This window comes from Neovison vison, chromosome 9 (genome assembly GCF_020171115.1).
Source record: "Neovison vison isolate M4711 chromosome 9, ASM_NN_V1, whole genome shotgun sequence".
NCBI lineage: Eukaryota > Metazoa > Chordata > Mammalia > Carnivora > Mustelidae > Neogale > Neogale vison.
The window spans coordinates 28,767,077-28,784,772 of NC_058099.1; the positions used below are offsets into that span (position 1 = coordinate 28,767,077).

The 17,696-nt window shown below is 34.6% G+C and overlaps 1 protein-coding gene across 1 annotated transcript in view; it reads right to left on the reverse strand.

Moving 5' to 3' along the window:
- Nucleotides 1–5,410, reverse strand: part of CYLC2 (cylicin 2) — a 41,312-nt gene extending 35,902 nt beyond the window's left edge. The window contains exon 1 of the mRNA XM_044264139.1: nt 5,406–5,410. Within this exon, the coding sequence (XP_044120074.1) occupies nt 5,406–5,410 (5 nt within the window). The remainder of the gene's footprint in view (nt 1–5,405) is intronic.
- Nucleotides 5,411–17,696: the final 12,286 nt, after the last annotated feature.

Below are 17,696 nucleotides of genomic sequence, written 5' to 3' on the forward strand. Positions count from 1 at the left end.
CCTCTCTGCCTATTTGTGATCTCTCTCTGTCAAATAAATAAATAAAAATCTTAAAAAAAAAAAGTTTAAACAATAAAAATGAATGATGTTCCTATAAAAGTTAAACATGTTCATTTCATAAAATGGAACAGTAGAATAAGAAAACTGTTTTTTTCAAGAGCTAATTAAATTTTAACAGTTGTTTCCCAGATTCAATGGAGGATAACTGAGGTTCTCTCAAACATGTTACTCATTTCTCAAAGATGCCACACAAATTTAGAGAAATTTTAAAAGAACAAAAGTTAAACCAACAAAAAAATGACTTAAAAGATATGTTTTTTTTTGTCATATAGCAAGTGATAATTTATACATGAAAATAAATATATGAAAATATTTCTTATTTGAAGTGTACAAAATAGTATTACACAGCAGAGAAGGGTTGATATGAATATAAGGGTTGGCATGGGTATGTGCTTAGCATATCTTTATTCAAAGATGAAAAATTAGATTGAATATAGGTAATTGATAGTTGTTTATTTTTATGAAATATCACTGATTCATTTATATTGTTCTCAAGTGCACAAATTAGGATCTATTATTCTAAAACTGTAAAAGAATTCAGTAAAATGCTAAAATAATTACATCTGATGAATTGTGTTACATCAAATAATAAAGTTATACAGTTAACTTTCTTAATTTTTTAAAAAGATTTTTATTTATTTATTTGACACAGAGAGAGCACATCAAAGTGAGCAGCAGGCAGTGGGAGAGGGAGAAGCGGGGAGTCTGATGCAGGGCTCCATTCCAGGACCCTGGGATCATGACTGAAGCTGAAGACAAATGCTTAAGCAACTAAACCACCCAGGCACCCCTGCAGTTAACTTTTTAAAAAGAAATATAATGAGAAAACAAACAGTACAACAGATGTCTAATTGTTCCAAAGTGTGTTTTTTCAAGTTCATATTTGTAAAATGATTTCATTTTTGCTGAAAATACTAGGTTTTCCATTCTATATATAAAATATTAAAAAAGTATGTGAAGAGAATATACATGACATATTTATGTCACATAAGAATATTTTCTGGGAGTTGAAAACTAATTTTTAATTTTTTTCTTATTGACTAGACCATTTTGATGGTATTATTGAAAATTTAAACAATCCTTATTGTAAGAAGTATTTTTTTTGTCTGCATATATGTATATTATAGAATGTTTGAGATGTTTTATAGAGGGTTATACTAACTGATAAATACATTTGTTATTTGAAAATTACATACTTGACAACACAATCTTGAGGACAACGTGCCTTGAAGATTTTGTTTTCCATTGTTATTTTAGCCAGTTTTCTTTCCTTTGAATTATGTAGGTTTTTGTATAGATTTTCTGTCAGATGCATAATTAATTATATTATATATATAATTAATAATTATATTATCAATTAATTAATTAATTAATATAATTAATTATATTATCTTTTTTCCAAAGTAGTATTTAGGTTACCCTAGGACTCTGTTTTTTTTTCTTTTTCTCTCTTAACTTTCCATGTTGTTGGATAAAAATGCAATTACACTCTGAGGGAAGACTTTAATGTTATATGTAAAACAAAAATGCTAGTTTGATTATATCAATATTTTTTTCAGGGCACCTGTGTGGCTCAGTTAATTGAGCAGCTGACTCTTGATTTCCCTTCAGGTCATGATCTCAGAGTCTGTCTGAGGATTCTTCCTCTCCCTCTATCCTCTCCCTCCTACCCCTCCCCCCCCCTTTCTTTGTCTCTAAATAAATAAATAAATCTTTAATTTTTTTCATTGTTTTCTTACCTTTGCGTTAGGTGTTTTCAAACAAACTCTGTCTTTTCCTGTATTTCTTGTTAAAGTTACCAAATTAATTTGAACTTCTCTGATTCATGGTACTGTTTTCGTAAATCCATCTTACTACAATCTGTATGCCTGCCTTGTCAGCACTCAGCTACAGATTCATCTGTTACATACAACTTTTCTCCACAGGTCCCACTAAAACACACACTCCACAAAAGAGATTTTATTTATTCATTCATTTATTTATTTATTTATTAATATTTTATTTATTTATTTGACAGATAGATCACAAGTAGGCAGAGAGGCAGGCAGAGAGAGGAAGGGAAGCAGGCTCCCTGCTGAGCAGAGAACCCGATGCGGGGCTGGATCCCAGAACCCTGGGACCATGACCTGAGCCAAAAGCAGAGGCTTTAACCCACTGAGCCACCCAGGTGCCCCAAGAGATTTTTTTTAAAAAAAGATTTTATTTATTCATTTGAGAGTGAGAGAAAGCACAAGTAGGGGGAGGGGCAGAGGGACAAGCAGACTCCCAACTGAACATGGAGCCCAACACATGGCTCAATCCCAGGACCCTGAGATTAGGACCTGAGTGGAAGTCAGACACTTAACCGACTGAGACACCCAGGCGCCCCTCACAAAGGGGAATTTTTATCTCTTTTCTTCATTGCTATATCACAAATTCTTAGTTTTTTATGTTATTAATATTTAATGTAACTTGGTATATAGGTATTGAATAAAGGTCACTGGTTTTTCCCCAACCTACATTGGCCCCAAATTTATATCCTCCTCACTACACATTTCCTAGCTAATTATTTCTTCAACTCAGCTACGTTTTCATCACCTCCCAACTTAAGTCAGCCTAAGCCCATCTCAACTGAAATTCCAGGGTTTTTCCTTCTTTATTTTCATTATAATTAATGATGTTTTCTGATACCTGTCTCCTACTTAGGCTATTTAATAACTTCAAAAGTACCATTGTTAGAACTTTTAAAGCTAGAAGAACAATTAGGACACATACACTCTATTGGGACTTGACCTGCCTTTCTCAGTTAATCCATGGAAGACCTCTGGGAAATCATAATTAATTGGTATGGAAATATATATGCATAAATTTTATCTGATTCTCAAATAATCTATTTATTCACAAAAACCAATGATTTAGAAAATTTTGATTTTGACCCACAAGAAAAATATGCTTTGTTTGTTTTGACCAGTATACTCATATACATTAATATGAAAAAAAGTTTATTGTAAAAAATTATCTTTGTTATGCATTAACCATACCTTCATTTTCATTCTTTTCTATTCTATCCTAATTTCAATACATTCTAGCTTACCACATAAATTAAAGTACTGATCAGAGATTATTAAATGAAATCTGTAACCCAGAGGCAGGTCATTTACTACAGTCTTAAAAACATTGATCCACTGTAAATCTTCCTCTTAAAAATAAGGAGAGACAGACAATTGAATTAGATTATTTAATAGTCATGACTCAAAATTCCTAATTTTAGCTAAAACTGATCTTAAATTTCTTTGTAAGGGAATGATATCCAGCCTTATAGAATGGTTATTTAATACAGGTACTTGGATATAGATTTACTCAATAATGGCTTTATGAAAAATCATTATATCTTAATTATTCTCATAACAATGTCAAATACCATTCACACCTTCTTGCAAGATTTTTGAATGAGAGAAATAAGCTGTTCAACTTCCAAAAATACATGTGAACAATTATTTGTATGCATTTGTGTATTTCTTCAAAGAGGATGGTCATAAATCCTGTCACATAATTGCCTACAAAATGGAAGTGCTCCTTTTTTAGCAATTCAGCAATACAGAATGAATAATTTTTTAATTAAAGGTAAGCTTTTGAAGAGTACATTTGGATATAGATTTCTATAGCTGCTATTCTTAAGTGTTTCGTAATTCTTGAAGGAATAAGATTCATACTTCTGAGGTACCCAGTGCTGATGTTTACAGTAGATCTATATTTTCTCTACATATGTGTGAAAGTATATGAAGCCAGAAATCTGTTTATAACTGGTTTTATATCTGAGAATTTATCTATATGAGTTATTTTTGCACAGCCCTAGAATTTAAAATTTTATTATACCTGTGATCATAACTTTAAATAATTGTTAATTATAACTACTACTTATGTTTGTTGTGGGAATTAAATAAAATTTTATATAAAGAATGTCCCTAGCTAGGGCTTGGTATATAATAAATGTTCAAGGATTACTTTTTGGGGGGCAGTTTGGAAGTAAAATGTTAAACGTGGTTCATAAGAAATTTTTCAATGAGTATAAAGGTTCTATTATGCAGAATGAATAAGTTCTACAGATCTGATGTATAGCACAGGACCTGTAGTAGACAGCAACCTATTGTGAACTTGAAAATATGTTAAGGAGATAGGCCTAATGTTAAGCCTTCTTACAATAAACAAACAACAGCAACAACAACAACACACACACACATGCAAACACACACACACAAAAGAACACAAGGGGAAAAAAATCACTTCTTGCTTGTCTGAGACCACTTGAAAAAAATAAAAGTGCTTATCTATATTTTTACTTCTTAGCATGTTTAATCATTCCTAGAATGACTGGAAGAATTCAGAACCTTAAGTATGATATGAAAAGAGGAAGAAAAGGAAAATACATTTATCACATCAATATGGATGCATTACACTATTACACTATTATTTAATGACCATGGTTTAGTGTCTTATCAATGTCTTATCAATGTCTGCAAATTCAAGAGAGGATGAAATATTATCCCTGTCCTCCATGTCTTACAGTCTGTTGGTTTTGGAGGTGATACATAAGGGAAAAGACAATGACACATATATCGTAATAGTAGTGTAAAAAGTCTATTGAATGATCTGAACAGGTAAGATGCAGCTTTTTTTTTTTTTTAACTCATTATTGGCTTCAAACAAACTGTATTTCAAATCTCCTGCTTCCAGTTTTTAGGATATTTCCAATACATCCAGTAATCTAGAATTTTCCATTTGGGGAAGGGGAGATATCATTCTCCCTTTATTGCTGGCATTCCAGATATCTAGAACAGTTCTTTTGGGGACATTATCTCTTGATAATGGAGCAGTGATAGGCACAATTTATATATCAATAGTCAACAAAGTGTTATTAGCAAAAGTGACAAAATGAATGAAAGGTCTTGTCAGAGTTCTTGCATGTCATCCTCAACACTACCAGAACATATGGTTTCACTCATTTGTGGAGCATAACCAATAGCATGGAGGACAAGGGGCGTTAGAGAGGAGTAGGGAATTTGGGTAAATTGGAAGGGGAGGTGAACCATGAGAGACTATGGACTCTGAAAAACAGTCTGAGGGGTTTGGAGTGGCGGGGGGGTGGGAGGTTGGGGTACCAGGTGGTGGGTATTATAGAGGGCACAGCTTGCATGGAGCACTGGGTGTGGTGAAAAAATAATGAATACTGTTTTTCTGAAAATAAATAAATTGGGAAAAAAAATAAAAAAAAATTAAAAAAAAAATTAAAAAAAAAAAAAAAAAAAACTACCAGAACAATTTGCACCTTTTCAGAGAACGAGTCTTGACAGATTACCATAACATACCTCATTCTCGGAGATGCTTTAGCAAACAGGTGAAAAGAGACAAATGTTTACTGCTTTGGATTTAGCTATACAAAATTAATTACCAGTGGAGGATAGGAAGTTATTGTTTGGCTAACTGAAATGAGGCACTTAAGAGTTTAAGAAGATGGGGCACCTGGGTGGCTCAGTGGGTTAAGCCTCTGCCATCAGCTCAGGTCATGGTTTTAGGGTCCTGGGATTCAGCCCCTCATTGGGCTCTCTGTTCAGCAGGGAGCCCGCTTCCCCCCCTCTACCCTGACTACTTGTGATCTCTCTCTCTTTGTCAAATAAATAAATAAAATCTTAAAAAAAAGAGTTTAAGAAGAATGTTAATAGTTGAAGTGTAGAGTATAGGCTTTGCACCTGAAGAGACTAGGAAACCAGAGTCATAACATAAAGGGTTTAGTTATCCGACAAATATTTTGTTTCTCCCTAAAATTGATTAAAAGAGGGAAAATGTCACGGGTGTGTTATGGGATAGTATTGATGACTTGGTTTTAGATTTATGAACCATGGTCAAGGATGATGGTTGAATGATGAACTGCTGACTGAGGATGTGTGCATCTTTTGAGAAGCAGGAAAACAGTGTTTTCTCAGAGGTTTGGTAACCATACTCATAAAAGACTTGACCACTTCAATAATGACTCAGCCCTACAATAAATGTTCATCTATGCTTGCTTTGTGTCAGACTTAAATTTCTCATGGTTCAGTGGATTTGTTGATTAGATCTCCTTCAGCTTGCATATAACCAAAGTTAGCTTAGTGTAAGAATGATTTATTTCTAAGTTTAGATTTCTCCTAAATGGAATCAGTATCATCAGAAGAGATGAGCTCCTATTACTGTATAAACATGAAACAGAAATTGCTAGAAAACCTGAAGCAATCTTTGTTGCAATCCCTGAGTTACCTGCAAAAGGAGATGGTTTTGAAAGTCATAGTACACAAGTTCTATGCCATTGACTTTCCCCAGAGATCACTTATAAGTCACAAAAGAGAAGGATAGAAAGCATGATGTGGCTGCCTGATATTCTTTTAATATCTTAATTTTTGTCTTAATGCATTTGTATTATTTTATGAATTATTTACATATGCACACACACATATACACCATACAAGTAGAGAAATTTAGGAAAAAAAAATCTTTAAACTAGAGGAAACCTTTGTGCATTGTTCATTTATTCAAGATTTTTGAGGTACTTTGTTAAAAATTTGAGGTTTCCTCCTAAATTCCCTGTAAGTTTATTAATTTTATCTTGAATTATTTAAAATCTTTATCTCTGAAATTTTTCCTTTACATTTCCATTATTTGTTTAGAAAACAGTGTGTTTAATATATAATTTTTAACTCTGCATTAGTAAATTAGTTTATTAGTTTTACTATAGATTTTTTTGTTTGTTTTTTTATTTTGTTTTTGTTTTTGTTTTTGTTTTAAGTGAGAATCAGACACCTGGGTGGCTCAGATGTTAAATGTCTGCCTTTGGCTAAGTCATGTTCTTAGAGTCCTGGAATCGAGTCCCACTTTGAGCTTTCTGCTCAGGAGGGAGTCTGCATCCCACTCCCCCTCTGTTCTCCCTGCTTGTGTTCTCTCACTCTCTCTGTCAAATAAAGAAATAAAAATAAAATCTTTTAAAAAGTGAAACTCATTTGTAAAATATTATTGTTGTTCATTTGAAGAATACATTTTATTTTTCTTGACTTTTTAAAACTGTTTTTAACATGACTTCCAGAACAATGATAATATGATTTTAGCAGCCATCCTCATGTTGATCTTTGTTTTTTTAAAGATTTATTTATTTGAGTGAGAGAGGTGGGGGAGGGAGAGAGGGAGAAAGAATTCCAAGCTGACTTGTTGCTGAGTGCAGAGCCCAACTTGGGGCACAATCCCAGGACCCTGAGATCATGACTTGAACTGAAATCAAGAGTTGGATTCTTAACTGACAGAGCCACCCAGGACCCACCCCCATGTTGATCTTTATACTATTGATTACTATTAATTAGGGTTAATAAACATCCCATCATTTTCAATTCCATGATTTAAAAACAACAACAATAGGAATGAAGATGATTTATCCAATACATTTAAAGTGTCTATAAAAGTGTTAGTTCAGGATGCCAAAACAAAATACCGCAGACAGAGGGTGGGGGCAGCTTAAACAATAGACATTTATTTTTTCATGGTTCTGGAGGTTAGAAGTTCATAACAAAGATGCCAACAAGTTTGAATTCTGGTGGTAGTTATTGTCCTAGTTTGTAGATGTTGGCCTTCTACCTTTGTCCTCATATGGGCCTTTTCCTACTTGTTTTTTAAGAATACAAGAACTATTAAGGGAATTAACACTTCTTTTATTCTTAGTATGAAACTATTTCTCATACTGTATTTTTATTAATTTTGTTAATGGTTTTTTGGCATATAGAATTCTTAAAATCATGTCTATTTCTTTAAATATAAAAGTCTGCAAGTGGAATTACAAAGACATGTTTATTCCAAAATTCAGTAACTCTTTTTTTGCTTTGAACTACAGATCTCTCTCTTTATATAGAGATGATTGAAAGATAGAGTGTGTGTATATATATATGCCAGGAATCATACAAGTGTACTTATTTAAATTAATTATGAACCATATAGGTATACTAATTTGGATTAACTGAAATGATTGCTTTATATAAAATAACTATCCATGTGTTCTATTGTCCCATATTTCCTCAGTCTTCTAATTAGTGAGACATAACATCTATTTAGTTATATCTATCCTTTGAAAACATTAAACTTCTATATCACAAATTAATTTTAAGAGGCATTGTTAATTCAGGTATATTAAAATGTGAAAAAATGATTTAGAATTAAGGAAAATGCATTTTGAAACATGTTTGAAATAGAGATACATATGGGAATCTATATAGAGGAGTATAATGAAAAACAAAAAAAGAACAGATTAAGGTGGAGTGAGATTGATGGTGAAAGAAGTATTATTTAGTACTTAAGGAAGTAGTATTTAGGCCTAATTGAAAACTTGGCATATATAGGAATTGAGGGAGTGGAACTCATTTCTAATGAGCAAAATGCAAATTAGTTCTTCAGTATGATATCATTTTATCATTTACCACTCACAATACAACTTTTTCAATCAGAGTTCAGGAGAGTGTTAAGATATAATCCCTTAAGGCCTTGAACATTTGTAATGAATTAACTTCTCTCCAGTTCATTTAGAACAGTACTAGTTATATTCTATCCTTGGGAGAATTGAGAAGATTGTCACTCACTTCATTTTCTGTGTTCTGTGATTTGGATAAGAAACCCCAATTGAGAAAGGCTGTGAGAAGAATAATTTTAATAATTTACAAATATACATTGAGGAAGATGTTATAGGAGATAAACGGGTAAAATACTTTCACGAGAATTTGGCAATATCCAGTAAAAATAAAGATGCACAAATTCTTTGGTGTATGATTTACCCTCTAGGCATCCTTTTTTAGAAACATTTTCGTACATGTAGATGAAGTTAGGGACAGCGGTGCTTATATTACTAGGGTTTGTATGGGGAAGGGGTGGGCAGAAGGAGTAAGTAAACTAGAACAACATATTTCTACAGGCTAAATTACAGTTATTTTATTTACATTTCCCCCTTTTTTTTAAGATTTTATTTATTTGAGAGAAAGAAAGTTCATGTGAGTGCTAGTAAGGGGGTGGGGACAGAGGGAAAGGGAGAAGGAGAGAGAGAATCTCAGAGCCCACTCTGCACAGAGCATGGAGCTGCCTGGGGCTTGACCTCACCACCCTGAAATCAAGACTGGAGCCAAAACCAAGAGTTGGATGTTTAACTGACTGAGCCACCCAGGTGCCCCTAAATTTCCCCTTTTAGAAAGTGGGAATAGGACTGTCGCTTTTACCTCTTTATTTCTCATGCTTATTAATTGAATAGTACTACCCATTCTTTCATTTAAAAAAAAGGAAACCTTCTAAATATTTTGCATAACAAAGGTGGGAAATGCTCTGATAAATAGTATATTTACTGTTTTATATATTACTTTATTTGATAGTGAGCACATTTGATCTTATATCTGCCTGTCTTCTTAATTTGTGTTCTCTCCACTTCTGAATTTGCCAGTTCTTTTGAAAAAAAAAAAAATAATAATAATGATAATTGGAGGAAATAGATTGATTTCAATGTAACTGTCAAGTTTATTCCAATAAATTATAACTTTGTTTACTATTACTATTAAACAGTGTATTGCAGTTTAATGTTTTCCTTATGCCTGATACAATTATACATATGCATTTTCACAAATTTATATGTTACTTCTTACCTTTTGTTTACATGGAACAAATTTAGGGTAATATATAAAATTGCATCTTAGAACATTGAGTACAGTTAACAAAAACAATATTTATAATATTTATTAACTTTCTCTGATTTTAATGCCATTTTTATTAATTTATTAAGATAAGGACCAGAATTTTTTCCAGGACCTAATATATGAGAACTTCATCTTTAATGTATCTCAATACATGCTTTCATTATCCCTGCTGTTTGCTTATGATGACTCCAATATATTGTATCTCAATATTAAAGTTGCTGTATAGTTTAAGGGCTACCTCTATCTTTAAAATTCCAAGGAAATTATTCTAGTGAATGAAATCTGCTCTTTGGAATTAATGACCAATTTTAACTTACACATAGAACATTGATATTTTGTTTGATTTCTTCATTGTCACAGTGACTTTTCAGTCAGCCCATCCTACAACAAATCATCTTTGTCAAAGTATCTTGATCACTCATTCACATTTCTGTGATTTCTAATCATAGTGCATATTCTCTGGATTAAACAAATGCTCTATCTGGTGTTGCAGTTATAGAAGTTCTCTACTATTAACCTGTGCATCTTTCATCAAGTTTCACTTTCATTTACTCTTTTTTAAAAATCATATTTATTTTAATTTTATTATTTTTTAATTTTATTTAAATTCAGTTACCCAATATATAGTACAGCATTAGTTGTTGGTTTTTTTTAAGATTTTATTTATTTATTTGACAGACAGAGATCACAAGTAGGCAGAGAGGCAGGCAGAGAGAGAGGAGGAAGCAGTCTCCCTGCCAAGCAGAGAGCCCAACGCGGGGCTTGATGCCAGGACCCTGCGATCATGACCTGAGCCGAAGGCAGAGGCTTTAACCCACTGAGCCACCCAGGCGCTCCCAGCATTAGTTTTTGATGTAGTGTTCAGTGATTCATTAGTTGTGGGTAACATCCAGTGCTCATCAGATCAGATGCTCTCCTTAATGCCAATCACCCAGTTACCCCATCCCCTCACCCACCTCCCTTTCCATAACCATCATTTTGTTGCCCAGAGTCAAGAGTTTCTCATGGTTTTTCTCCCTCTCTGATTTCTTCCCATTCAGTTTTCCCTCCCTTCTCCTATGATCCTCTATGCTGTCTTATATTCAACATATGAGTTAAACCATATGATAATTGTCTTTCTCTAATTGGCTTATTTCACTTAACATAATATTCTCCAGCTCCATCCATGTAAGTGTAAATGGTACAAATTCACCCTTTCTGATGGCTGAGTAATATCCCATTGTATGTATGAGCCACATCTTCTTTATCCATTCCTCTGTTGAAGAATATCTCAGCTCCTTCCAAAGCTTGGCTATTGTAGACATTGCTGCTATGAACATTGGGGTGCAGGTGCCTCTTCTTTTTACTACATCTGTATCTTTGGGGTAAATACCCAGTAGTGCAGTGGCTAGATCATAGGGTAGCTCTATTTTCAAAGTCTTGAGAAACCTCCATCCTGTTTTCCAGAGTGGCTTACATTCACACCAGCAGTGTGGGATGGTTCCTCTTTCTCCACATCCTCACCAACATTTATTGTCCCCTGTCTTGTTAATTTTAGCCATTCTGACTGGTGTAAGGTGATATGTTATTGTGGTTTTGATTTTTGTTTCCCTGAAGACAGGTGATGTGGAACATGAAGAGTAAGTAAGTGAAGACACTTACTCTTTTATTTTTATTTTTAAAGATTATATTTATTTATTTGACAGAGAGAGATGCAGAGAAAGAGTGAACACAAGAAGGGGGAGCAGGAGAGGGAAAAGCAGGCTTCCCACTGAGCATGGAGCCTGATGTGGGGCTCAGTCCTAGGACCCCCAGGGTCATGACCCAAGCCAAAGGCAGCTGCTTTATGACTGAGCCACCCAGGCCCCCTTCACTTACTCTTTTTAAAATTTATTTATTTATTTATTTAAGATTTTATTTATTTATTTGAGAGAGAGACAGTGAGAAAGGGCATGAGAGGGGAGAAGGTCAGAGGGAGAAGCAGATTCCCCGCGGAGCTGGTAGCCCAATGTGGGACTTGATCCTGGGACTTGATCCTGGGACTCCAGGATCATGACCTGAGCCAAAGGCAGTTGCTTATCCAACTGAGCCACCCAAGTGCCCCTTCTTCACTTACTCTTTTAGCTGAGCAATCTTGTGTCAGTTTTCATTGCAAATATAACTGAGAAAATCAAGTTATAGTCTACTTTTTTTTTTTTTAATCTGTCTACTTGTAGGTCTCCTCATAAGGTTTTGTTGAATTCCAAGCATTTCTTTTCTATCCAGGATGGAAAGGCCTTTCCTTTTGTCTTTTATGTTCTATAACTTTTTAAAAAACTGATTTCTTCCCATGTTGCTTCCATCTGAAGTAAGGAAAATATGTGCTGCAAAATGTAAAATAAATCATCCTGCACAATATCAAAGGTAGGCCTTCTTTTTCTGTTCTAGTGCTTTTACTTTAGTGATGATTGTAATTTCAAAAATAATATAAATAAAAGTGTCCATGCACTTTACATTAGAGATGTCATATTTTTGTAGGGAATAGTGATGAGGAATGGAACTATGTCCAGTTCACACCAGTGCCCTTTGGAATTTATTTTAACATGATGTATTGAATTGTTCAAACCCAGCTTCAACTATGAGCTTTGCAGAAAGAAGAATGCACAGCTCTTCGGTTTTAAGCCATAAACCTTCAAAGCACATTTAACCATAGAATCCTTGGTAGGTAAAATCTAGGTAGAATGCCTCTGGAGAGAGGCATTGTTATCCATATGTTACAGAAGAGGCTTGTCTAAACTACCTTATAGTAAGAGTTAGAACTAAGAATAACACCAAATTTAACTCTAAATCCTGCATTACTAAATACTATGCAATATTGCTTTCTACGTGACTTTCTGTTAACAAGGTTTCCCCTGTAGATGAATTCAGCTCCTCATTAAGCCCAAATTAAGGTGATAAAATTTGAAAGACAGGGTGGGCATAGTGTTGCCCCTACTATCTGGTCTCACCTTAAGGTTAAGTGGCACAGTGCACTAAGGCCCTTGCATTTTACTGTACTTGTAATAACAACTATCTTTACTGCATTGATGTGATTTTAGCATGTATGATTTTTCCTTTACCACATGGTACTGAAATTTCTGTTGCAGTTTGCAGTTGCAAAAAGTATTTGTTGCATTCAACAAATATTTGCCAAGCAACCTCCTTTTCCTGAGTCCCTAGGAAAACAATGATTAGAAGTTGGCCCGGAAACTTATGATACTGATGAATCCACTACTCACAGTTTTCTTTATGGTCGCCAGAAATTTTCCCTAGGACTAATGTAGATGAGAGATTGTGATGGATGACTATCCCACAAGCTTTTGCATATTCAATATCATCTTTTAGTTATCTAATCTTTTGTAGTAGGAACAAAATTTTTCTGAGAGTGTCTCCAGCCAACTTCACTGCAACATAAGTTTTGTTTATGTAATTTCTAATATCATTTATCTTGAAAAGGTTTAAAAGTACTCAAAATCCATGTCTCCTTTGTGAGAAAAACATTGCAATTGGTAGAGTTTAATCTATTGTAAAAATTGTCATACTAGTGGAATCACCTTCCAGGAGATTAAATTAGTGACGAATGCTTCAGATCCTTTTTTTTTTTTTTAAGATTATTTATTTATTTATTTGACAGATAGAGATCACAAGTAGGCAGAGAGAGAGAGGGGAGGAAGCAGGCTCCCTGCTGAGCAGAGACCCTGATGTGGGGCTTGATCCCAGGACCCTGGGATCATGACCAGAGCCTAAGGCAGAGGCTTTAACACATAGAGCCACCCAGGCACCCCTCAGATCCTTTTTATAATTCTCTTTTCCTATGAGTGTCTGCCTTCAGTCCTTCCTTCTAAAACTCCTAAAAAGGTCCTGTTTTCTATATAGTACATTTATAAAACCTCTTCACTCTTTCTAGTTATATGGGACCCCTTTTGTGATGGTTAATTTTATGTATCAATTTGACCCACATGCTAAAATATTATTTGTGGGTGTTTCTGTTAGGGTGTTCTGGAAGAGGTTAGTATTTGAATTTGCCAACTGAATAAAGATTGCCTCACCAATGTGGTGGGCATCATTCAGTCCATTAAGACCCTGAATAGAATAAAAAGGAAGAAGAGGGGCAAATTTTCTCTCTGATTGATCTGAAACCTTTATCTATTCCTGCCTTTGAATATTAGCACTTCTGGTTCTCAGGCCTCCAGACTCCAAGGGGGAATTAGAGCATTAGCTCCCCTGGTTTCCATAACTTTGGGTTTGGACTAGAACTTTGTTATGGAAGCCCTAGAAACAAATACAGAATTCATTACATAAACATTTACAAAGTAATTGTTACCTGCCAGGCAACTGATGTGTACAAAGGGTATGTGACATTCAATAAAACCCAGGCCTAGCCATCAGTTAAGTTTAATTACAATAAATGTGAGGAATGAAAATAATAGAAGTATATACAATTCGCAAACTAAGTAACTGAGTGCAAACAATGGAGTAGCAAAAATATTTAAAAATTCTTTTTACATTTTGCTATATATTACCTTGTTATATTTGTATTTATTGTCATTTTGATGACATTCCAGACCTTTAAAATACAGGCAGCTTCCTCTACTTACCATTAATAGCTACTGCTTTCCCTCTAAAGAATCAATAATATATTATGGGTATAGATTTGTAGCTTTAAATGAAATAAATTGATATTCTCTCATCAAGGAAGATAATGATATTCAAAGTTATAATTAAAATAAAATAAATAGAATTAAGTAACCTGATTGGAAGGAAAATATATTTTTTCCCTTTAGTATCAGCCAAGTAGAGGAAAAGTTATATGTAAACAAACAAGTTGCCAGAATTCAAAGGTTTAACGGTACTTCACAGCCTTGTAAGCTCAAGTACTAGAAAAATTCAAACAGGATTTTAAGTTCTGGGGATACTGGAATCAGACCTGAAATTCTTCATCTCACTTTCTTCTTATTTGTGTATCAGGCTCAACTTTTTCAAGAATTAAAAAAGATAAAAAAGGGGGCGCCTTTTTGGCATAGTCAGTTAAGCATCCAACTCTTGGTCTTGGCTCAGGTCATGATCTTAGTGTCATGGAATTGATTCCAGCTTCAGGCTCTGTGTTCAGTGCAGAGTCTGCCTGAGTTTCTCTCTCCCTCTCCTTTTGTTTCCCCCATACCTCTAAATCAATCAGTTATTCTTTAAAAAAAGGAATTACAAAAATTGTGTGAAGAGTCAGTGTACAATTTTTTTGCTTTCATACTTTCAGGCTAAACTGCTAATTTATTTAACACAATCTATTTGGATATTCCTGTATTTGGGATTCAAGTATAGATTTGTTTTTGTCCATTATGATAGCTCTAAGCGTGAAATCAACAAATCAGTGTATTTCCCCACAGTGTCCTCTCCCTATTTGTTTTTCTCCTTTATCTGTTAAAAGGCATAAAATAAACTTTGTGTTTTTTTTAATAAACTTTGGATGTAAACAGACAAGAGTAGTTCCTTGTTATTGGAATAAAAGAAGGTGCAATTGAGAAGAAATATGCTTAAATGCTAAGTGGAGGTCTAAAGCAATAATACAAATTTTGGAGTGCATTGCTTTCTCTAAAGAGAGATACTGGACATTTTAGAAAGTGTTGCATTTTATTCTATTTTCTCTTTTTTAAAATTAACATATAATGTATTATTAGCCCTAAGGGTGCAGTTCTGTGAATCGTAGGGCTTACACACTTCACAGCACTCACCATAGCACATACCGTCCCCAATGTCCATAAGCTAACCACCCTCCCTGCCCCCTCCCACCGGGAACCCTCAGTTTTGTTTTGTTTTGTTTTGTTTTTGTGAGATTAAGATTCTCTTATAGTTTGTCTCCCTCCCTATCCCATCTTGTTTCATTTTTTTCCTTCCCTACCCCGCAATCCCCTATCTGCCTCTCAAATTGTTCATATAAGGGAGATCATATGATAATTGTCTTTCTTTGATTGACTTATTTTGCTCGGCATAATACCCCCTAGATCCATCCACGTTGTTGCAAATGGCAAGATTCCATTTTTTTTGATGACTTCATAGTATTCCACTGTATATATACATGCCACACCTTCTTTATCCATTCATCTGTTGAAGGACATCTAGGTTCTTTCCATAGTTTGGCTGTTGTGGACATTGCTGCTATAAACATTTGGGTGCACGTGCCCCTTCGGATCACTACCTTTGTATCTTTAGGGTAAATACCCAGTAGTGCAATTGCTGGGTTGTATGGCAGCTTTATTTTCAGATTTTGAGAAATCTCCATGCTATTTTCCAGAATGGTTGCACCAGCTTACATTCTCACCAACAGTGTAGGAGGGTTCCCTTTTCTCTGCATCTTCTCCAGCATCTGTCATTTCCTGACTTGCTAATTTTAACCATTCTGACTGGTGTGAGTTGGTATCTCATTGTGGTTTTGATTTGTATTTCCCTGATGTCGAGTGATGTGGAGCACTTTTTCATATGCCTGTTGGCCATCTAGATGTCTTCTTTGCAGAAATGTCTGTTCATGTCCTCTGCCCACTTCTTGATTGGATTATTTGTTCTTTGGGTGTTGAGTTTGATAAGTTCTTTTTAGATTTTGGATACTAACCCTTTATCTAATATATTGTTTGCAAATATCTTCTCCCATTCTGTCAGTTGTCTTTTGGTTTTGTTAACTGTTTCCTTTGCTGTGCAAAAGCTTTTGATCTTGATGAAGTCCCAATAGCCCATTTTTGCCCTTGCTTTCCTTGCCTTTGGTGATGTTTCTAGGAAGAATTTGCTGCAGCTGAGGTCAAAGAGGTTGCTGTTTGTGTTCTCAAGAATTTTGATGGATTCCTGTCTCACCTTGAGGTCCTTCATCCATTTTTAGTCTATTTTTGTGCACGGTGTAAGGAAATGGTCCAGTTTCATTTTTATGCATGTGGCTGTCCAATTTTCCCAAGACCATTTGTTGAAGAGACTGGCTTTTTTCCATTAGATATTCTTTCCTGCTTTGTCAAAGATTAGTTGACCATAAAGTTGGGGGTCTATTTCTGGGCTCTCTATTTTGTTCCATTGATCTATGTGTCTGTTTTTGTGCCAGAACCATACTGTCTTGATGATGACAGCTTTGTAATAGAGCTTGAAGTCTGGAATTGTGATGCCACCAACTTTGGCTTTCTTCTTCAACATTCCTCTGGCTATTTGGGTCCTTCCAGGTTCCGTATAAATTTTAGGATTATTTGTTTCATTTCTTTGAAAAAAATTGATGGGATTTTGATAGGGATTTTGATAGAATTTTCACGTCTATGTTCATCAAGGATATTGGTCTGTGATTCTCTTTTTTGTTGGGGTCTTTGTCTGGTTTTGGGATCAAAGTAATGCTGGCCTCCTAAATTGAGTTTGGAAGTTTTCCTTCCATTTCTATTTTTTGGAACAGTTTCAGGAGAATAGGAATTAATTCTTCTTTAGATGTTTGGTTGAATTCCCCTGGGGAGCCATCTGGCCCTGGGCTCCTGTTTGTTGGGAGATTTTTGATGACTGCTCCAACTTCTTTACTGGTTTTAGGTCTGTTCAGGTTTTCTATTTCTTCCTGGTTCAGTTTTGGTAGTTTATACTTCTCTAAGAATGCATTCATTTCTTCCAGATTGTTAAATTTGCTGGTGTATAGTTGCTCATAATATCTTCTTATAATTGCTTGTATTTCTTTGGTGTTGGTTGTGATCTCTCCTCTTTTATTCATGATTTTATTAATTTGAGTCCTTTCTCTTTTCTTTGTGATAAGTCTGGCCAGGGGTTTATCAATCTTATTAGAGTTTTGCATTTTAAAAGATCTTTCTGTACCTATCATGTTCATTTGGCAAGGCTGATTGGACTCAGAGTGAACAATTAGGACATTGCAGCAAAAATCTAGGTGAGAAGTACTCTGATAGTGTGGATGCATCAGAT